We start from the raw sequence: 23922 nt of genomic DNA on the forward strand, positions 1-23922 counted from the left end.
ATGGGGGCTTCCTCCAGTGACAGGACATCACAAATGTGGCAAATGCTCAGTTTGCCCACAAACGAAGAATATGAAGAATATCACCCCAGGTACCGCAGTAATTCCCCTGCGAGAATTCACTAACTGCGCCACTGCATGGGTGGCTTATGCTATTCTCTGCCCCTGTAACCTAGCATATATTGGTAAAACAAAAAGGCACGTTAGACAACGAATTTGCGAGCATAAATCGTGTATAAAAAACCAAATACAGAACAAACCGTTGGTGGCTCACTATGTGCAAAAACAGCACAAACCGACAGAGATGCTCTGGTGCGTCCTAGAGCTGGTTAAACAAGCTGTAAGAGGTGGTGACCGGGATCTGGCTCTAACCAGGTGGGAACAACGCTGGATTTATGAAACCAATTCAGTAAAAGGTCGTCTCAATGTAGCTGTCGAATGGAATACATTTCTGTGAAAGAAGGAACAAATGCTTTACGTGTGGCACCATGTTATCTGTTTCCTTCCCATGTTTAACTAATACAAGTTTACTCCATCTGATGGGACAGAAACAAGAAAAGCAACACTTCTGGGCGTTGTTTTCTATGGTAAATTGCTTGTATAACTGTAATATTAACTGATTACATACCATCTAAGATTTTGTACACAAACATGGCTGATGGTTCCCAATACAACGCAGAATGTACAGGCCAAGTGCTCTGGATATATGACCTTCTAAAACGATCTCTCCCCCGTGTCTGTACACTGCAATTAGACTTGGACAAAGCATTAGCATGTCAATGTCATGTGATGATAACATTCTGCACGGTCTCGCACAAATATTATGTTGAAGGTCTCCAATGCAATGTCTTATGTACCGGCTAAATACCCACAGGGAAAGCGGTTTCTAAATAATATCCACTTCCCTGCTTTGTACAATGTAACTGTGTTTGACTCTTACAGAGTATATTTCTCTCTCTGCTTACATCAATATATAGAGTGTACTACCTGTATAAACTACATTTCCCAGCAGCATTGTAGTTGTCTCGAATGCATCACATACAGAACACTCAGCCCAAAGGTTTTTTTGTAAACCACAAGCGTTAGAGCGTGACTCTGGTCCTTGGTGCGATTTATTTAAAGAACAGCACGAGGTTTGAGAAGCAGCTAGCAAATTCGTACGTGCAAAACCCTTTTTCTTTTTTTTTGGAATGCGCACGTGATTTTACATCACGTGATTATGACGCTCCTTTAAATAACACACTTAGCCGGCAAGAAATGTTTCCCGGTGTAACAGCAGACTCCTGATTTACTCGAGCGCAAGGAACTTGACTGGCCCCTTGCTGTAGGTGAGTTATGATACGATACAGCGGTGCATTTGGCACAAGTTATTTAAATAATTGCATCCGCTTATTTGACAACGCGTGGAATCACTGGTTTAGCAAGTCACTGCATGAGACTCTTCAGAATTATGAAGGCAATGGGCTATTATATATGCATCTACCTCGTAGCACGTCCATAGCTGGAATTTGGGGTTTTGGTAATCAATCTTGATGCCTTGAAAACACGTGATAGACTTCAGAGCCCATAAGTCACTGGGTTACCTGATCTGCGTATATTTATTTAGCACGCAACAACTCAATAGCTGTCATCCACGACTCCTTATAAACATGAGTAAGAACACATTTTGGTGCTCTACCCATGTTTTGTACGTAGCTTTAAATGCCATGTTGCGTAATTCAAATGGCTCAACAAGATTAATGCAACTGTAAGCAGAACGTGTGCATAATTATGATAGGTTCTGGCACTTTATATGGATGGAAAATCACTAATTAAATAGAAACAAATTAAGAATTAGAATTTTCTTAGTGTAATGAGCCCTGACCGATTCTGTTACTTCCTACAGCTGCTGCTCATCCATATTAACAGATGAAAGTGCCTGCAGTATGAATACAGCACCACCGTGAACTAAGCTGAGTGGAGTTTCTTGTCTTCACCAGTTCGTCACAAGTTTAACCACTAAAGGTATTTTTAACCAGTTAGTGTTACTAACTGACAAATATTCAAGTGACTAAGTAGCGCATAGCCAATACTGGCGCCTTATTGATGACTGTATGTATTTTTACAGATACAGTGCATGAAAATAAACTGAATGCGCGGCATCCATTTAGGAGCCGGATGAAAATGCCGATTAAAGTTACCATACACGTCCCAAAGAAATTGAGAAACACTCAGGTTAGTCCAAGAAACTACGGTTTCAACACCGTCAGTTACCACCGTTTTTAGTTTTGGCTGATAAAATGCTCTTAGTAAAACACCTTTTTTATGTATTCCATTTTAGATGTTCTATTAATGGGAAAGTATCTATTACTGAAAACAACAAAATTGTCTCTGTCCTGAAGACGGCCACTATTACCATCAGAACCAACGGCACCAGAGAGAGTTCCGTATGAGTCAGAAAGGCCGAAACATATGTCGACTTGCTAATAGGAACTTTTTCACTTTCTTGATTCCTATCTCTCACTTTCAGTAAATTGCAAAAGGGCTGCTGGCGCGTATCAAGCAACTCGCAGTTACCCTACACCAACATAGGTAAATTAGAACAGAGTGGTTAAGAATCAAAACACAGAACTAGATCACCCGCTCTGGTCAAAAAACCTTTGAGGCATACATTACAGTTGGGAGACTCCAATATATTTGACTCTTCCCAGAAATTATATGTGTCCATGCTTGCAGTAATACACACTGTTTTTCCCGTTACCTTTCTCCATGTAATCTGGCATCTCGAAAGGTCTGGTGGGTTTACTACAGTTAGATTGTAAGTGACTAGCACAGTTTGTTTTTTTAGATCTAGGCGCTTGAATGCCCTTTTTATTTTAGGCATGTGTTGTCTGAACAATAAAAATAAAAAGAAAATATTTTTGTAAATTACGCGTGGTATGAGTAATCTTAAAATTACATGAGATTACCTTGGATTTAACCTGGTGTGACTCAAGGTCTTAAGGTAGGGGAAGGCGACCTATTATCCTTTGCTTTCAGCGTATCAGTCTCCCATTGATAGTGTCGTCCCCAATTTTGAAATACTACTTTTATTAGCTGTAGCCTGGTATAAGTGATATGTTGTCCCCTGTGTAGGCCAGTATCTTCCATCAGTGCGTCAAACTTATCGCCTTTCCATCCTGCCACACATCCCCAGGTGTTGCTATGCCGACCGGTTCCCACTGCCTCCTGATTATCCTTCTCAATTGCTCATCTACTCCCCTTAGTGTCACAAGTGGCATCTGTGGGGAACACAGGAATTGATTCTCCATGGCTCGGCAAGCCCTGCGCCACATCTTCCATCCCTAATCCAACATTCTCGTCCCTCCGTCATGATGTGATATTGGCAACCATATCTATTCCTTCAGAAAGAACACTGCACATTCCGCCTTCAACAACCTAGACTCGGGGGTGGGGTTGTCTGAGAGCCACCTCGCCACATATTGTAGTTGACTGACCAAATAGTACATCTCGAAATTGGGCAATTTAATGCCCCCTTGTTCATACATGTTTTGCAATTTCCATAGTGCTACTCTATTTCTAGAATTGTGCCATATAAACCCCCTACAAATGCTCTGGATTTTGACAAAATATCTCCTGGGTATCATATATGGTATATTCATGGTTCATTAAAGTTACACCATTGTAAAGGAGACTTAACACAATACTGTTTTATTGAGTCCATAAATTCTAAGGCTTCCCAACGTGTTCAGATAAGGCAAAGCAAGATTCAATTATTTAATGGTAGGATTTTTACCCACTGTGCAGTTAAGGTATTTAGCATATGTCTGAGCTTTAGTTTGCACAAATATTTCGGTTTTGGCTTTCAAGAACTATAATCTTAGAGAGATTACTTGCAAAGTACTCACATCTCCTAGTAAATATGCCTGAACATGCATACTTGGTTGCAGAAACATGTTAAGCCAACAGAGTGTCATTGTTTTATTTTCTACACGCTGAAAGGTCCAGGATGCCAAGTAATAAAAGCCTGAAACAATCTCACTGCTATACATAGAGGACTTGGGCATAAAATAAATGGTGTGATTGTCCTTACATACTTACATAGTTGTTTGTCGCAAGCATTCAGCTTGTCATGGCAGGTATTAATATTTGAATGTCCATGTAAAAGCAAACCATTTCTTTTTGCATGTGACACTAGCACACATCATGGATATAAACTATGCTTCATAAAGGGAGTTTTATTGTGTGGTTCATTTTAATTGTCTTGGAATAAGGCACATATATGGTAGCTATCCGAAGCTATGTGAGGGCTTTAAATCAAAATCTCCCATCCCACTTTTAATGAGCTAACAAATACATGTACTAACAAAATAAGGGGCAGGTCTACACGTTCAGCTCGGGTGGCAAGGAGAGCTGATGGATCACTAAGGGTGGAGAGAGGTCGGTGGAGCGGGCACAGCTTTTTACAGTAAAGGCCTATATTGTGGCACAGTTGGTCCTAAATGTAAGAATATGGGAAGCGTTGGTACTGAGGGCTGGTTAGGCTCTGCCCAGCTAAAGCATTGGCCACTACCACCATCCCTGGCATGCTCCCATCTTAGCACTATGCTGTGCATGCATCTCCCAGTGACCTAAGTGAGTCCAGTCTCGCCCCAGTTAGCTGAGAACCTTTTTCAACTGCTCCAGTATGGCATCAGAAGAAATTAATGGGACTGTGCACCCGACGACAACAACGCTTGCCGGATTTACCCATGTGGTGTTGGAACCTGAGGCGAGTGCGCCGCCTCCTACTCCACTGCTGATGGTGTCTCAGGGTGTGCCTCAATCCATGCCTGATTCGGTCTTGCCAAGCAACATCCTAGATATGACCGACGCTGAACTCTTGGATCTAGACAATGGGATTAATGTGGCCAACAGGTCTATGGGGTTTCCCCTGCCCCCAATGGGGACTGTGAACAATGAAGTGGGTTGGGGGTGGAGGGGGGATAGAAATTACACCCATGGTATTTGGCCCAACTGCAGAAGGGACTGTACCTGGGACAGATTCCTAGTGTGCCGAGTTTGATTCTTCAATGGCCTACGTTCCCCACCCTGAATGTGTCTACAACAGCTAGGAAATGGGGTGGTGACATAAGTAAGATTGATTCATCAGGCTTGCTGGTGGCAAGACTTTTACGGGACATTGCAGAAATTTAAATGCGCCTGGAACAAAGTATTTCTGGGGTGCCTGAGCGTGGAAAGTATATCAGCAACGTCAACTCTGCTACACCAGCTGGAAAAGCAGCGCTGTCAGGCCCATTGAAGTCAAGGAGTGATTTGAATGGCCCGCCACTGCTAGCTCAAAACGTGGACGTAAATCAATCAATGGCTCCACCATCCCGGGTCGGGAGTTACTGAGCTCGTGGCCCTTTATCACCTCTGGGAACCCCCATGCACAAGGGTCAACTATATGTGGCAGCGGGCATACAAATTCGCAATACTGTTATGGCCACTGTAACCATCTCATTAGCACCATTCTTGAAACTGTACGAAACGTTGAATGGCCATTTCAAAGATCACACTACACTACTAGCTGTGATTCATTTTAAACAGATCTTCCTGGAGTCCTTCGTTCCGACAGTCCAATCACGGTTGGACCATGAAGCAGACACATTGGCTTTGTTGCAAGCAAGGCTTTATGATCTGGTGAGAGGTGATCGCTCTGATAAGGTGGTTATGATGGAGGCTTTGTTCGACACAAACTAATGGCTGTGAGTGAAGTCTAAAAAAGCCCAGGATCCAGCCAATCAACTTGTTAGCTCGAAGATGCAATCAAAACTATGAAAATACCAACAACATACGCAACGCAGAGGATCGAGAGGAACCCGCCGGTTCGGCTGCATTAATGACCCTCTGCAAACAGACTCAAAGGATAGATGCTGCTTTGAGCTCAGGAAAGATAGCTATTGATAACCTTGCCTTGTACGATGACACTGGAACCGGAGGTAGCGGCTGAAGTGATGGGCGCGGAGGGACCATTAGGTGATGCCTTGGAGAAGGCATCTAGTGGTGTGCCCAATAATTTGACACTCCAAACGAACCTTGCAGAGTAGTGGAATTGCATGTAGCCACTCGTCAGCCTTGTGGAGACTGACATCTAACGGTTCCAGAACTTGTTTACGCAACCTGACCACTCCACCCCCCAGCCTATGATTCTTCATCGGGATATAAGAATTGAAGGCACTTTAGCTGCCAGCACCCAACATCTGCAGATCTACCGCTAATGGAGCAACTCAAGACTCCCACACGCTAGTCCCAGAGATTGCTGTGGAAGGAAATGTGTGGTGGGCAATGAAATTGACGACAGGGCAGAAAGGAATATTTTATTGCATCTATCATGCTATTCTGATGAGGAGAAGGGATTCCTAGAGAGGCCTCAATGTTTCGACAGACCGATGTGCACAAGGGGGATTTTAGCGCCTCTTGCAAATCATCCCGTCAGTGTCCTCTACCTCATCGCATGAAAAGTCTTTGGACCAGGCCCGGAATGTGACCCTCCGCCCTTTTCATACTTTATCACAAAAACGGTATCTGGCGAACTTAAAATACAAATCGTCATGCAAGTCCTAAACCATACTAATAGAATTGGACACATGGTGGAATCAAAGAATGGCAAATCCACGCTTGATAATGCTAGAGTAACGCCTCATGAGTTCCTCTTTCAAACTCGACCTTGGAAACTTCCAGTGACAAGATAAGATTATTGATCTTGATCATTCTAAAGCCAGAACTGGCACTCCAATAGGAAGGGAGAAGCGAGATTTGCTAGCACTAAAAAGCTATACCTGGAAAGAAGCCTAGAAATAGAGGATGATGTAATTGTAAACCGGAGGAACATTTTACAATTGTTACACTGCGTGCCAATGCTTAGAGTAATCAGTTCAGATGACATTCAGATTATTGAATTTGTTAAGGGGTCGGGAACTGATTGGGTGATATTGCATGTTAAATCATCTTTAGTTAAATCTACTTTATTGGAGTCAAAATCTGCGCTGCTTCTTCTGCTATGAGGTAAAAGACTGTCAACTTTCAAATGGGCCCCTGTTGAGTGGTGAAAAATGGAGGGCGAGAGAGTTAAATGCATGTCAAGGGGCACCAGTGGTATCACATACATCTGTAAAACACCTCAAGAAGCTGCATAATTTTTCGACTACCAGAAAATCGCTGGTATCAGGGAAAACAAGAGGATTCACACACATGTTTAACAATTCAGAACTAAATCTAGCTGTCTACACCATTGTATGCTTACAAGAGACCTGGATGCGTTCTTCACCAACACGAGATGATTATTTGTTCTACTTGAACTCAGCCCAAAAGAGCCAGAGTGGAATAACTTCCTCTACTCTGTTAACTATGATAAAAACAAATGGCCAGGGATTTGCAATGATGGAGTCGAGAAACCCGAACCCATTAGTTCAGTTGACGTTACTCCAATATGATGACTCTCGAACTAGTGCACCAAGACACGTTGTTATGCTAAACTTGTATTGGAATCCGACCATGATTTACACACAGCTTTTCCTTAAAAGTGTAACTGACTTAATGGATGAGTTTTATATGCATCTAATTAACCCCTGCTTCCTTATATTTGGTGTTTTGAACATAAGATGTTTTGATGAATGGGGCAATCCACTACTGCTTAAAAACTACCAGTTCTCCAGTTCAAGGCCGAGCAGCTTTATTGGTGCATAAAATGTGTCAGAGAGGCTTCCATATGTTAAATGGACAGAACAAGGGAGATATTACTGGGGATCGATTTGGGTCTGGGGTTCATCACATTAAACATTGGATTACGTCTTTGCTTCCCAAAATGTCCTATATTACACAGACTCCCTGGTCGTGCCTCCCACGAAAATTAGTGATCGTTCCTTGTTAGTGTTATTATGGAGGTCCTGGAATCAAAGTACTGAAGCTATAAACGTGGGATTCCTATGATAACCCAAGGGAGAAATAGACTAGGAATTTCCCCCCTACAGGTAGATACAATTACATCTAAATAACTAGAAGCTTTGAATATGGGGAATGGGGGCTTGGATTATCCTCCTATTTTAACACCTTATGAGCAGGTGAGAAGGGGGCCTAGAACCCCTAAATTTAACCACATGCATCAATATAACAAATCTGTAGTTGAGCAACAAAAGCCATTAAGAGCGGATCTTATACAGCTTAAGAACTGGGGGGCACACATCTTGTATTCCAATTAAAAAAAGAAAGCAGAGATACAAGAATTGGTTAAGCCTTTACAATGACCAGACACCAGGAGAAGACTGAAATAATCCCGAGGGCGACTTGCAAAAAAATTCAAAACACATGTGCTCACTAATCCATAGCAATGCTGTCTATCAGACTGCCCTCCTGAGTAATGGTGTAGCAGACAACCGTTGGGTTGACCATTTCAAAACACTGTTTGCATTTGTACCTCCATAGATTAAAGGCGATGGCTACGAAAGCTAACATGCACAGGTCTTTTACATTTCATAGATGGGATATCACGCATCTAATATCAACGGTAAAGTCCTCTCTCGCACCAGGCCTGGAAGGCCTGACCAATTGTATGCAGCCCCTGAGCAAACATCTGCTTTAATTTTCTTGTTATCCACACAGATTGCAAGGGTCGGGGAAATTCCCCCTTCTTTGAACTGGGCTATTATTGTTCTGATTATCAAGAAGGTGGATAGAAAAGACCAGAGAAATGACCGACCAATCGCACTGTTGTATGTGGTAAACAAGCTGTTTGCGTCAGTTTAGCTCTGCATGCTTACGACCTGGATAAGCATGGGAGGCCACTTTGACCCGTGACAGACTGGCTTCAGAAAACGAGTTGGCACAGAACTAATTCTCTTTCTGTTTAATGTATTAAAATTGCGTGCTATCAAGTCCAGATCTCAGCTATTTTTGGCGTTTGTTGATCTGGAACAAGCATTCAACAGTGTAAATCGAGATGCATTATGGGGAAAGTTAAGCTCATGGAATTGCCCGAGAGATTTGCTTCAAGCTATTGAAGCGCTATACTCAAACACCTCTGTACAGATTAGATTAAATACCCAGGGTGCTTTATAGAAAAGAATTGACACCTGAAGAGGATTGAAGCAGAATCAAATTGCCCGCTGGCACCTGGGCTTTTCAACATATATCTATCAGACATGCATGCTACCTTGAACAAGGCAAAGGCTTTTCCACTCAAGATGAACAGATGTCCACTCCCTTGGAGAGGGAGATGGCCTGGTCCTGCAAATGACCTGGTTGTGATTGACCAGACCACGATAGAGTTTCAACAAAGATTAGACCAATCGCCGCCCTACATGACCTCCAATGGGCGTGGGATTATTGTGAAAAAAAAATCAAAGATCTTGATGCTTGGTGCATTGGAAGGTAAGCATAGAGTTAACTTTAAATGTCGGGTGGGACAGGACGTCCTGGAACAAGTAGACACAATCTTCTACTGAGGATTCGATGCAATAAGAACATTCATGAAAATCCTTGGGTTTTGGATCTAAGGTCAAAAACTAAAAAGCGTGCCTTACAGGCTTCTATTTTGCATGCGAGATATGGTAAGTTTACACTAACCCCAATCTTGACGTTTCACAACCAGGCGGTTGTACCCATTCCATCATATGAGGGAGAGGCTGGTTTGAACCTTTCGTGGAGGATTTGGGAGACGCTTGAGGGGCTATCTTGGAAGAAGATATTGGGTTTGCCAAAGAGCCTCCAGATAGTTGCCATCAGGTATAAAATGGGGCTCCAATCCTTATATTAATTTCTACTTCGGAAAGCTCGATCTTTGGTACGAAAATTTCCATGGCAGATTTGGCGCTCCCCCCCCCCCCGTCCAAAATCCTAAATTTGCGACGGGAAACAGAGTTCTCATGTCCCCTGAAAAATTGCCAAGATAAATGTATGGAGGGCTTGCACGCACTTGACATGTCTATGTACACATGGATAGAAAATCCCTGTGCAGTTAAACAGAAACTTAGAAGGCATGATTGGATAGAAACACAAAACAAGAGAATGCACTACAAATTGGCTTTAGACGTATCATTTGGATCCCGAGCGATGAACACTGTGCATAGATTCTTAATGAAGTTCCCTAGCTCGTATCATCGGAACCAGTTTTTACGATTGAGGTTGAACCATTATCCAACCAAGGAATTATTCCAGAAAGCAGGGGGATAGGAAGCCAAAACTTGTCGGCTTTGCCTGGACTTGGAAACAACAGAAACGGTAAAGCATTTGTACATCTTGCACTACCCTGACCCTAATGAGAACTTTAAAGACGTTTGTCGAGAACATTAGCACACTATCTGGATGAATGGTGGAGCTCGTGCCTTATAGGAGAAAACCCGTCCTTAGTATTTGCAGGTATACTTTTTCTAGACAAAGGGCCTCATTACAATAGTGGAGGTACAGTGATAACGGCACCGGTAGTGATGCCGCCGCTGTTATCACTTAACCGCCACATTATGAGTTCTGCTCGCAGGGGCCGCTCTGCACGACTGGTCAGACCAGGCGTGCAGAGCGGCACCCACAAGCAGGACAGGATGGTAGCAACAGTCCCGTTATGAACGGTACCGCTGCTACCATCCTCCCCATTCCCACTGAGCCCTATGGTGGCTCAAATGGGAGTGGGGGACGTACCGGGTCCCGTGCAAGGGGAATTACTGGGCCCGCCAAGGTCGGAATGGCCCGGTAATTCCCCTTTTGTGGGACCCGGACCCGAGATTGGGGGTAGCCATGCCCTTAGTAAGGCTTGTAATAAGGCCCCAAAGTGTTTAACGTGTAAAGTGGGACTTTTTGAGGGTGTTGTATGGGGAAATAGGAGGGTGTTGTGCTGTTTTTTTTGGCCTTGATGTTTTTATGGATAATGATGGCCTTCATTTTAAATTTTTGGTGTGCTTTGATAAACTAACCACAAAAAAAAGTAAAATAAAAAAGTGTACAAAAATAGGTAGCAGCGCTATGTGCTCCGCTCCGACCTCCAAATCCTGCCCCTTCAGCTAAGAGATTCATTTCAAAGACCCTCTAACCATTACAGAAGACTTCTTCCATGGGAGTTGCAGTCCAAAACATAAGGAGAACTACATAGTGAGTGGTTACCATGAATATCCTCATGAAAGAGCTTGCCAGTCACATCCCACAGACATCTGAGGCAGGGGATTGCAGGAAAAGGCGATGGTAGAGAGCAAGCCCCCTGCATAAGAGGACTTACCAGTGTTGTGTAATCAATGCTAAGACACTGCCTGGCGCTGTATGCTCTATGAATGAACAGAAGACCAACTTGCTTATTCATCACAAGCTGCATTTGGTGCTGTGTTTAGACGAATTATCATCTTGTAGCGTCACAGCTCGGGATCCACACCACCCGCCCACCCCTATATATTGGGCAGGATTCTCACACAGCACATGTCCAAGAATTGAAGGAGAAATAAAGCCCAGGATGAAGTGGGCTGCAGCATCTTCAGAGATCTGATCTGCGGATTCTGGCCACTCCCTTCTAAAGTATCCCATTTACCTGGTTCTAAAAGAAACCTTTTATCTTTCTCTGTATCCCTCCTGCCGCTACCCTTTTCTCCACCATTGCACTGAAGCCTGTCCCTGCTCATGGGGTTGCAGGCTTATGTTCATCGCTTACCATCCTGCTGTGTCTGCATCTACCACAATCGCGCATCAGTTAAGGAAGGCTGGTGCTCTGTCAACTTCATAGAAGGGTTCCCTCTAGCACTGAGGGCGCGCCACCGGGTAGAGATTGCAACGCATTCTTTCTTTTTCATTTACTCCAGGGATATGTCCTGTTGCATGCATGGCAGGAGGTAGTCCTTCCTGCCCGCTGATACAGCCTGATGATACCGTGTGCCATTGATGGTAACGCACTCATTCCGCTAATGCTCAACGGAATGTCAACTCTAAGAACAATACTTCTGAGGTAACAAAGTCATGGAGCAAAGGCTTACTTCTTGGAAAAGTTGAGGTCCGTTGTACCCTGTAGTTTCTTCCCACTTCGCCCAACTGGCATCCTCATCCCTTACCAATTAGGCTACCTGCCCTTAACCCACAGATCTTTCATGCATCTCGCCTCCATAGCAGCCATCTGGCACTGGAATAGTCTCTATGGAGCCAACAGCCATCCATGCACTCCTCTACTCTTGTTTCTTCCCGTCCAGCTTTCCAAAAGCCTAAGATGCCTCTTTCACTTCATGCTCAGAACCACCAGGACAGGAAGGATCTTTTCGCTGATCTCAACGCCCAGATCTTGGCCATCTGCCCCCTGCGGCATGCCTTGATATTGGTTGTCTATGACTCAGACCAGCGTTCTTCCGTGCCCTCTATACACCCAGCGTACACATCTGGAATGATGTTGCGTCAAAATTCCCGGCCCTACCATGCTAACTTCTTTGCATGCCGCCCGCCACCCAGATCTGTCATTTTCTCCTCTTGGATCTCTGCCCTCATGCCCCACAGCAGCCACACACCTGACCAATTCCTGCCGTTCCATGCCCTCTCCCAAAACCTGGCAAGCACTGCTCATTGGCCCCATCCTGTCTCTCCAGATTTGTAGTTGAACGTTACGAAACGGCTGTCTTGGGGAACACAGGGAATTGTGAACTATTGAGGGAAAATGCAAAAGGTACCTTATGAGACTATTAAACAGGACTACGGCCATTCGTAGCAGGTGATAAAACTTGGAAGGGAATTGTGCTTTGCCTTTTGGCATGCTGCCCTTTGACGACTTCTATTTGGGGGTCAAGGCTCAAGTTCTTTCCAAGTTGGACTACGGAAACACAATCCTCACTGGACTCAACAGCAGCACGCTCGTCCCATTGTGCGTCAGTCTTTTGCTCAAGGGTGCCAGAACCCTAGACCCGGGCTTTGGGTGTAATCGGCGCCTTGGTGTAAAGCGCTCTATAAATAAATCAATCAACCAATCAATCTCTTGACCAATGGGAACGGGTCCATGGGTCTGTCGACGATGTGGGCATCCGTCAGTCATATAGGAAGAGTAGGACTGGGGTTCATGGAGATTGCTGTATGTAACCTGGGCATTAAGAGTAGTGGGAATAACTAAGCCCACCTTAGACCCAATAACTAACTCTGCTGTCATTAAATAAGGGCGGTGTTGACACACTGCCTCCTCTGCAGTCCCTCTCTTCAAGGCATAACAGATCGCTTAGAAATACACGACATACTTATGGGTAACACGGCTTCGGTGCTGCGGAATAGATTACTATTGCTGGATGCTTCCATCTATGGGAGAAGTCATGCTCTGCTTACATTGTCATGGTGAGGGACATATGTCCCTAATTTACATGTGCACAAAGGTCCTGCTTATCTGCCCATTGTGTCCTGATCTCCCACTCCTGCCACACGCCTCCTCAGGGCGGCGGGCAGGGAATTCTGCAGGATCTGGCTTTCAGTGTCTCGAGACCACCTTCTTTTACGTAACTGTGGCAAGAGACGTACGCTGTCTCTGCAACTATTTCGGATCCGGGGTAAATTGATCCCTGGTGCGATTGCAGATGAGCTGTATACACTGTGGGGAACGGCTACCGTCATGACTTAACGTGTGAAGAGTGGGGTACCACCTCCTGGAAATGAAGTTGGCGGGCCCTCTATTTAAGCCCACAACTCGGGGATCAACAGAGGTTCTCACCAAGGCTTCTTGCACCCCTGACTGCCACTCGTTATATTCCTCCCCATCGGCCTGCCCAGGTTCTGACGGGCAAGGCTCCGTCCACAGAACAACCTTGAATTTCAGTGACAAACCGTGTTCCTCTATGCCTGACGGAGGTGAAACCATGCATAAATGTAGGTTGCCAGCGGCCACGCATACACGCATGGTGGGTGGCCACCTTTCCAATGTCCTACCCTTGGCCAGACTTCACCATGGATGAAGATAACCAGATGCCATAACAGCAACAGATAGTGCCTCGACCCTACAGTGTGAACTCCACTAAACCTTATCTATCTTTCTCACCCTGGGCTGGAGTTACATAGTCCTGTCAATAGGGGGCAGAAGGAGAATCCTGGGTCCAGAAGAGGATAAGAATCTGTTTAACAGCTTACATTTGCAGGTCTACATCGCGCATTGTGGCCTTGCACTGAGTGAATGTGTATCCTCGTCTCAGGAGGATAGCTCAAGGGCAACAGGGTCCGCGCTTAGAAACCTCTGGGTATTAAGCGCGTTATAAATAACCTATCATATCATGTTATTTTAGTGTTTGTGGACTGCTACATGTCACCTTCCAGCTGCTTCACTGCCCTTGTTGGCTTTGTACAAAGTGAAATGACATTGCAAATTCAGCTTAATGACGCAAGACGTAACACCACGTATCATAACATCGGTGTAATTTGGAAGGAAGAATCAAAACACATGGACGAAAGAAGTGGAAGAACTGCGGGAGCGCCAGTCCCCGGAGAGGTTGGCAACACAACCATCAATGCAGACATCCAGTGTACATTGAAAAGCAGATTTCTTGTTAAGATTCAGCTGCATATTTAGGAAGACAACACAAAGGGCCTCATCACGAGTTCGGTGGTGCAGTATAAATGCAGCATGAATAGCCTTAACGCTGCATTACTGCACCGCCCAGGTACGAGTTGGGGGGAAAGTTGGAGGATTCACCTCCAGCTCTGAGCTGGAGGTAAAGCCGCAGACTTTCTGTCCGTTTTCGGCACAATTACCATGGCACAATTACTGCAGCAGTAACAATGCCGAAAATGCCCCATTAAGTCCAATGGATCAAAATAAATGGGAACTTACACTGCCACTTGTGATCCGGCAGTAATGCCGCCGGACCAGGTTACAGTAACGGTAATTGTGTTGGGCAGTATTCCGGCGGATTTACTGCCGGGATTCCGCCCAACTCGTGATGAGGACCAAAGAGCTCAAGAGCTGTGGTGAGTTGGAAGAACTCCATACACTCCTGTATGAGAGGAGCGATCCATGCACTATTGTAGGAGGGGGGGGCGAGGCACAGAGGACAGGGTTGACCCGGCTGCTAACCATTGCGGGCCCTGAGGATGATTGGAATTAGCCTCGCAGAGAGGGTGCTCGATTCATTTGCCGTGCCATTGTCGCTGCATTTGTCCACCTCTGTTAATCTGGACTACGTTGCCGGCAGCCTGCCAATTGGGGAAAGGAGAGGTGGGCTTGTATAGTGATAATTGCGTGTATTGAGCCTGGGATCCCAGAGAGACATGGTAGCTTGGCCACACAAACTAAGTATACCTCAGTGAGGACGAGGAGCCCCAGGCTGCAACTAAGGAGACCTCAATTGACATAATTGTCTCAAGCTGGAACTCCATTTTCCAGAATGCACCTCAAGGGAGTGCACTGGCACATAAAACGAAATATAGAGACAAGCAGGGAGGCGCTTGCTGACTAGGTATTCCAGCACTGAAATTGGGGGTGGTGTTGCTGCACCCACCAGAAGAATGTTGCAGAGCTGCAAGTTCGGTCTATGAAGTTCCAAGATGGCACCACAGATGCTTATAAAATCTCCTAGGTCCAAGCAAACCCTTATAGAAGCCATTACTTCACAAACCAATCACTGTCCTCAACCAATAATCAGATACCAAGGGACATTTTATTTATTTTCTTAGCGTTTTTGTTAAATGCTGGCACTAACCAGAGGGTATCGAAGGTGGGAGGTGAAACAAAATGGACAAAATATTTTCAGGATAGGGTAAAAATATTAGGATAGACAAGTGGTAGCAATGCAGATGGAGGTGTGGGTTTATTTGTGGGGAAACAGGCATGTTTTGAGGCTCTTTCAGACAGTGGTGACACAGGGTGTAGTGCAGATGTGAAGCATGTCCTGGCTGCCCAGTGGGTAAATGCTTGCTTTTGTGTGCATGTTAGTTTGCAGAGTGGAATGTGTAGGAGATGCTGGCTTGCTTCGCTGGTGTTTGTGTGGATGGCGAGCGTGAGCTTGTCGTGAAGGTAAAATGGTGGGTTTTGTGGTGGATGGCTTTGAAAATAATGCACAATCCTTTGTAGGCAGTTCTTTGGGGTATAGGAAGCCAGTAGAGGTGGGCGAGACCTGAGGTGATGTGTGAATGCTTTGGTAGGTGGTGGATGAGCCTGGCTGCAATGTTTTGTATGGTTTGCAGGGGGCACGGGTGCTGCTGGGAGTGTAGTGAGGAGAGCATTAAGACATATAAGAGGATTGGCAATCCTGGAAGGGAATACATGATCACGGTGGGAGGACTAATCAGGGACTGCCTTAGTAAATGCCACGCAACTCTATGGGTATAAAAGAGGCTGGGAACATTCATTCAGTATCTTGGGACATGGAAAAGCGGATGTGTCTACTGAAGTTCCCTTGACACAAGGAAAGTCTGATGGAAGGCCGCTGCCTGGAGCAACACAGAGCAGGCCTGGGGAGGTGGAAGGCAACTGAGCCCTGGAAGCCATGGAATAGGAAGGCTGACCTGAAGTGCACAACCACCCTTCCCAATTCCTTGGAGGAACTGGAAAACCAACTCCTAGGGCTTTCTACCAGTGGCCAGTGGGAAAAGATCAGAGGTTCCAGGTTCTGGTGATAGGGGCCAGGGTCTATGAGAGAAGCCTGTTGTGATAGTCGCAACCTGAGGCCTAGGACAAAAGACCACTGTGAATCCTGAAACCCAGGATTTAGGAGGGATGTCTGCTGTAACTCCTGAAGACGGAGTCCTATGAAGGCGGCCTGCTATAAAGCCTAAAACCCAGGTCTGGGAGGAGCCCTGGTGTGAAGTATGAAACCCAAGCTCTAGGAGGGACCTGTTGTAAATCCGTAGGGAACACGGCTGCTTTTGTATTAGAATAGGGAGAGACTTTAATCCTCAGAACCTTTATGTTATTTGGCTTGTAGGCAGCTACAGACTCGAGACTAGATTGGGGGCCTTTCTGTTAGCCACATCATTTGAACATTTCCTCTACAGCACAGGGTGCCGCAGGAGGGACATCCTATAAAGATTTGGCAATACGTTGAATAAAGATAGTTTGAGAATCCGAACTGGAGAACCACGTATTTTCGTTATCCCATCTGACAGTCTTTAGTTTTAGAGCTTCCCCCAGTTCCTTTAACCCCCATTTTTATATTGCAATAAAGAGGTGGTGACCCTGATTTCTAGGAGTGACATCTATGATTGACACAAGTCCCAAGTTCCCCAAAGAGGACATTTGCATAACATCTCTACACCCCCTCGCACACCCTTCTACGGCATGGTACAGCAGAAAAATAAAGCTAGACCACTTGGGATTGGTAATGTAACAGCCAATAAGAGAGTCTGCTAGTAGACCAGAAAGGCAACCGACCCCTCAAGTAAGTAGATAGACCCAACTACAACCACGTTCCCAACCATTTCAACATGCAAGGGGTGCGGATAAGATAAAGAAACCATGCTGCCACATACAAATTCCCAGTTTCCAGAATGGACTAGAAAACCATCCATAAATGTTTAAAACCACATGAAAACACATCGGCTCCCAATCTGGACTGGCGAATCACCAACCAACAGAAAGAGACTGCCGCGAGCGGACCAGAACAGAGACCTGCCCACTAAGTACAAAGGCCTGCCTCAGTGTAGAGAAGAGAAACACAGCAGCTGTTGACTTGGACCAGTCAAGCACTAACCCTCAAAAGAAATGTACGTGAGTGTACCAGAAAGGAAACCAGCCCACTGACCCAAGAGCCCACAAGTGACATGGATCAGATGGGAAACTGCGATGTGGATGGGGCCAAGCTATGATACATGTTAGACTGCTTGAATTATAATAGAATTATCTTTGTCAGTTCACAGGTTAGGAAAACGTCCAATAATTCTAGGGCTTGGGCTACAATTAATAAGGCAATCAGTTAATGATACATTGAATCTTGCTTCTTTTACAATTCATGGGTTAGAATCCCACCTCTACAGTACGTATTCTGATCTCCTGCATAGTCGACGCGTGGATATCGGAATACGTACTGTAGAGGTGGGATTTTAACCCTTGAGTTGTAAAGATGCAAGATTCCATACATCAATACATGATTGCCAACTAGGCATATGAAGTGAAATGTGAATTGAAAATATGCCCTATTTTTGAAAAAGCCTCTTGATAAGCCGAAACACGTGTCAAACAGGGCGCTCCTAATTATTATCTTTTGAACTACTAAAATACAACCTTTGAAAATGACCAATGTGTGACGCTGTTGTTTGGTGAGAAAGCAATAAGTAGACACTCAACCACAGAGGTGGCGCATTGGTTCCTTCAAATCTTTTCACACCAACGCAACACTCCCAACCAGGAGATTTAACAGGTTGCAGGGCATAAGAAGTCGTAACCCCCCAAAAAAACAGTCAATACTTTCTTTTACAATTAATAAGGGTTTCCTAAGCAAAACGATGTACTAGTTAAAAGCAAAGTGATCTCTTCTTATTGGTGACTTAAACCTTTAGAGTTTCAACTTGTGGTGTAAAGTTCTCTAACCTATTCTACTAAGTCCTTCTCTTTTCTCAAAACACCCTATAAAATAAAGTCTAAAAAGGATGCCTAACAAAACAGTTCCAACACCTAACCTTTTTTAAGAATGTAGCCTCACGGCTACTCTTAAGTTATTAAAGTAAATGTTCCCAACTTTGACCCTAAGATTAGTCTTTGCCTAGTCTTCAAAAGTCCATCCCAATTCTTGCACAGCGAAACATAAGTAATGTTCTGGGAAGGCTCTTGTAGTTCTACTCTGGACTTGCTCGCTGCTTGTACCTTTGAGTCCTCTCCCAGTGCTTCAGACTTCAGAGTTTTAAAAGAGGTCTTTGGCTCAGACCTAGCCTTTATCAGGAATTTCAATTTATCGCTTCTGAATCTCTTATCGTCGGATGCTTCAGAGTAGGTCCCTCATGGACCGCAGCCTTGTTAGGTTTCTGAACAGGTTTCACAGCAGGCTCGGCCTGGACCTTCAGTATCTCAAGGTTCGCGACAGACTCCTCCTGGAACTTGACTTTCTCAGGATTCTCAACAGATCCCTCCTGAGCATGGCCTTTCTTAGGATTCACAATAGGTCCTTCTTGGACGTCGCACTTCAAGAGATAGGTATTTATCCCCACCCCTCATCTGGGCCCCTGTTAGACAACCAACATTCTGACATCCTCTTTCCAGGGGCCATGTTTTGCATTCAATGTCCTTGGCTTTACTGGTGGACGGCCCCAGGCTTAGGTCTTCCAATTCCATCTAGGTTGGGCAAGTGCTTCTCGAGCACCCAAGCAACTCGCTTATTCCTGGGTCCCCAGCCCTCGGAGGCTACCGGTTCAGTGACAGCGGTTTTAAGCGCAGGTGAGACAGTCATGTGACAAGCTACATCAGACATACTGATTACTCTACTCAACCCCTGTTTCAAAGAGCATGCACGGCCTTCTGTACCTCAATCCCACTTTCTCTGTTAATGCCACAACTACTGAGAGACTGGGTGTGTGTGTTAGGGAATGGAGGGGGTTGTGGTTAGGGGAGATGTACTCTACTTGTGTGCCCGGTCCCCATTCCCACCCAGGACCGCTGTGATAGATTGTGTTTCTTTTGTTTTAGAAAGGTGGTGGCAGCTCGTCCCTGTTTTTCTTTCCAGATCATTTTATTGGACGCTTTAAATGTCAATCAATACATCCATTTACGCAGGCAACTCCTGTACATTTCCTTTTGAATGAGCTGCATAGATTTCTGCCCCACCCTCTTCCCTATCATGATGGGTGCATCATAGAGAGACCGGCATGGGATATAAGGCCTTCTCGATAGATTGTTCATCGAGTGGCAGCTGATTCCATGTAGCCTACTGCCAATTGAGAACAACGTCTTCCTTTGGAGTCATCCTTTCCTTGTTGGCATGGGAGCACATGTGGGAGTGGGGGCGTGTGATGAGTCCAGGGAGATGGTCACCCCCTTTGGGACTAGGCAGGTGAGCCTGCTAAGCTTAACACGCCTTAGGGGACAGGGTAAGCAGGATCGGTCTGGCGATAACTCCCCCTTAGGGTGACTTAAACGCTAGCAAGGGGTGTAAGTTACCCGACTCCCCCCTAAAGTATTAACACCCATGTAGTGTTTTTCGGGGCTACTTCTTTCCTTCGTCTCCTTTACTGAGTGTGTGACTGTAGCCTCTCCTTTACTTCTTGCTCTCTAGATCCCCTTATTAGTTGTAACTATATTTCTAACTATCCCCTCCCTCATGCATCCATAAAAGGAGATGTCTCCTGCTCGCCCTTGGGTGGAGTGGAAATGTTGCAGACCCAACTGTTCCATGGGACCGCTCTAGCTGCTTCCCTCTGACTTTAAGCTGTTTCTTTATTAGCCTTGCTTGCTCTGCTCATCTGCAGCACTGGCCACTGGCACGAACTCTCCAAGTCCTTTCTTGATGAACATTTAAGGGCATTCCCTGGAATTCTTGCCACGCTGTACAAGTCTTAATCCTAGCGCCCCCTAGGGTGCAATGTGTAATCTCTGCAGCTCTGTGTCCGCCTCTATACCCACACAGGTGTCTTTCTCCTTGCAGGGCTGTGTCCTGGGTTATGCCCCTGCCTTATTTGGCACTCCTCTGCTCCTGTGGCGTTATTTACGGCGCAGTGAATCCTAGCGCCTCCTCCTCCCCCCTAGGGTGCAATGTGTAATCTCTGCAGCTCTGTGTTCGCCTCTATACCCACACAGGTGTCTTTCACCTTGCAGGGCTGTGTCCTGGGTTATGCTTCCTCTGTGCATTATTTGGCACTCCTCTGCTCTTGTGGTGTTATTTGCGGTGCAGTGAATCCTAGCGCCTCCTCCTCCCCCCTAGGGTGCAATGTGTAATCTCTGCAGCTCTGTGTTCGCCTCTATACCCACACAGGTGTCTTTCTCCTTGCAGGGCTGTGTCCTGGGTTATGCTTCCTCTGTGCCTTATTTGGCACACCTCTGTCCCTGTGGCGTTATTTGCGGCGCAGTGAATCCTAGCGCCTCCTCCTCCCCCCTAGGGTGCAATGTGTAATCGCTGCAGCTCTGTGTCCGCCTCTATACCCACACAGGTGTCTTTCACCTTGCAGGGCTGTGTCCTGGGTTATGCTTCCTCTGTGCCTTATTTGGCACTCCTCTGCTCCTGTGGCGTTATTTGCGGTGCAGTGAATCCTAGCACCCCCTCCTCCCCCTAGGGTGCAATGTATAATCTCTGCAGCTCTGTGTCCGCCTCTATACCCACACAGGTGTCATTCTCCTTGCAGGGCTGTGTCCTGGGTTATGCTTCCTCTGTGCATTATTTGGCACTCCTCTGCTCTTGTGGTGTTATTTGCGGTGCAGTGAATCCTAGCGCCTCCTCCTCCCCCCTAGGGTGCAATGTGTAATCTCTGCAGCTCTGTGTTCGCCTCTATACCCACACAGGTGTCTTTCTACTTGCAGGGCTGTGTCCTGGGTTATGCCTCCTCTGTGCCTTATTTGGCACTCCTCTGGCGTTATTTGCGGTGCATTGAATCCTAGCGCCCCCTCCTCCCCCCTAGGGTGCAATGTTTAATCTCTGCAGCTCTGTGTCCACCTCTATACCCACCAGGTGTCTTTCTCCTTGCAGGGCTGTGTCCTGGGTTATGCTTCCTCTGTGCCTTATTTGGCACTCCTCTGCTCCTGTGGCGTTATTTGCGGTGCAGTGAATCCTAGCACCCCCTCATCCCCCCTAGGGTGCAATGTGTAATCTCTGCAGCTCTGTGTCCGCCTCTATACCCACCAGGTGTCTTTATCCTTGCAGGGCTGTGTCCTGGGTTATGCCTCCTCTGTGCCTTATTTGGCACTCCTCTGCTCCTGTGGTTTTATTTGCGGTGCAGTCCTTGCTGCTGCGGCCTCTACTGAAACGGTACTCCTTGATTTTTATAAGTTGGCCCCAGGGGAGTTGCTAGGTCTGGAAAAGACCCGGGGCTAAGCTGATGTCGGAACTGTCGGGACTGGGGGCTAGCTAGTCTTTTGGCTGTAGCTCCTGAGATTCTATCCGGGGCTACAACCAAAAGATCAGGGGCTATAGCCCCCTTAGCCCCCCCCTAGCAACGCCCCTGGTTGGCCCGTCTGAGCTTCTCTGGCCTCTTGTCATTTTCTGCGTTTGAATGTTTTGGGGAGTTTTTTCAAGTGTCCTCTGGTGAGAGCCTGGAAATGACTAACCGATAGTGTTAGGTAAGGTCACCACTAAATTAGACCCGGCTCTCGCAGTAGTAAACGATACTGAGCTACACTATTGAGGTGGGGGGGGGGGCAGTGCCGGGAAAAGGTACAGCTGGTGCTATATGAGTTTGGGCGTTTGTAGTTTATTGCATTATATATTTACCATGGAGGGAGAAATGAGGAATGACAGTACAAGGGGAGGTGGAAGTGGGGTGAGGAATGACGGCGCAAGGTGGGGAGGAATGAAGGCGCAAGGTGGGGAGGCATGACGGCGCAAGGTGGGGAGGCATGACGGCGCAAGGTGGGGAGGCATGACGGCGCAAGGTGGGGAGGCATGACGGCGCAAGGTGGGGAGGAATGGCGGCGCAAGGTGGGGATGAATGGCGGCACATGGTGGGATGGAATGACGATGCAAGGTGGGGAAGGAATGACGGCGCAAGGTGGGGAAGGAATGACGGCGCAAGGTGGGGAGGAATGGCGGCGCAAGGTGGGGAGGAATGGCGGCGCAAGGTGGGGATGAATGGCGGCACATGGTGGGATGGAATGACGATGCAAGGTGGGGAAGGAATGACGGCGCAAGGTGGGGAAGGAATGACGGCGCAAGGTGGGGAAGGAATGACGGCGCAAGGTGGGATGGAGTGACGGCGCAAGGTGGGGAAGGAATGACGGCGCAAGGTGGGGAAGGAATGACGGCGCAAGGTGGGATAGAATGACGGTGCAAGGTGGGGAAGGAATGACGGCGCAAGGTGGGATGGAGTGACGGCGCAAGGTGGGGAAGGAATGCGTTTGCTTCACCCGTTTTGTCAAGTAAAAAAATAAGCATTATGGGTGTTGAATTCCATAATGGTTTTAGGTTTTCCTTGATTATTTGGTTTTAATTGAGTATTGAGCTGAAAGCTATCAGCGTCATGAGATGGTATGTAAGTGGTAGGTGCTTTAACATTGGGGTTAGAAAGTCTACCCAAAGCAGAATCAATTATTACGATTCATGATTCCCAAGGTACATAACTTATTCTGTCCAGTTGGTTTTTCATAGAATGTTCTTTGGGCCTTCCCATCGGAGGAACCTGCACAGCTACAGCATGCCACTGGACACCTGAAAATTAAAGAATCCTCATCCTCACAAGAAGGGGAAGATTGTGTCTCTTCAAAGGGAGTCACCACTTTACCCCGACAGTCATCTCCTCCCATGTGATCCTTGTGATGCTGGAAATGCATCGGAGGGACAGGGCCTCCGTATCCTTGTCCTTTACTGCCTTTTTATCGTGTGTTCTGTCGTGTTTTCTGCGCAGGAGTTCATGTGGGACTCCTGGCGGTGCAGCTCTCTCTCTTTTGGTTTGGTGAACAGACCCATGGGATACCCTTACGGCACCCATGGGTGGGGGTACAACCCTGTGCCCCTAGTGTATGTTTTTGGGCACCTGTGGGTGGCCCGCAGAGCAGGCTATGGGCTGGTGGCAGCTCCATGCAGAATTTGACAGGTGCTCTGAGTATCCTCCATTTTGGGATACCCAGGCCCTGCCACTGGAATCAGTTGATTCCTGATAGAAAACAAGATGGCCTCTGTGGCCTCTTGCTTTCTATTGCCGGTTACCTTGTTTTCCCAAAGTCCTGGGAAGCCCTGACTCAGTCCTTTCCCCCTGACTGGCTGTTGGGTGGAAGTTCCATATATGGTGATTGTTGGAAAGTCCAGTCCAGACTGGCTGGAGCCTTCCCAGTGACTGTATGTTGTGGGTACACCCTGTGGGTGGGACCTGGGTGACTGAGACAGCCCTGCCCGAAACTGGCCTGAATGCAGTGTG

General features: G+C 46.5%; 1 protein-coding gene across 2 annotated transcripts in view; it reads left to right on the forward strand.

Annotated features, from left to right (window-relative positions):
* LOC138511211 (uncharacterized HIT-like protein Synpcc7942_1390) overlaps positions 1 to 23922 on the forward strand; it is a 178300-nt gene that overhangs the window by 25711 nt on the left and 128667 nt on the right. The window contains exon 2 of one of the 2 annotated variants that reach the window (XM_069626737.1): positions 21717 to 21821. The exons of the other annotated variant lie outside the window; for it this stretch is intronic. Within the exon in view, the coding sequence (XP_069482838.1) occupies positions 21717 to 21821 (105 nt within the window). The remainder of the gene's footprint in view (positions 1 to 21716; positions 21822 to 23922) is intronic. 2 annotated transcript variants of the gene reach the window in all.

Source organism: Ambystoma mexicanum, chromosome 6p, assembly GCF_040938575.1.
Source record: "Ambystoma mexicanum isolate Mex_15411 chromosome 6p, UKY_AmexF1_1, whole genome shotgun sequence".
NCBI lineage: Eukaryota > Metazoa > Chordata > Amphibia > Caudata > Ambystomatidae > Ambystoma > Ambystoma mexicanum.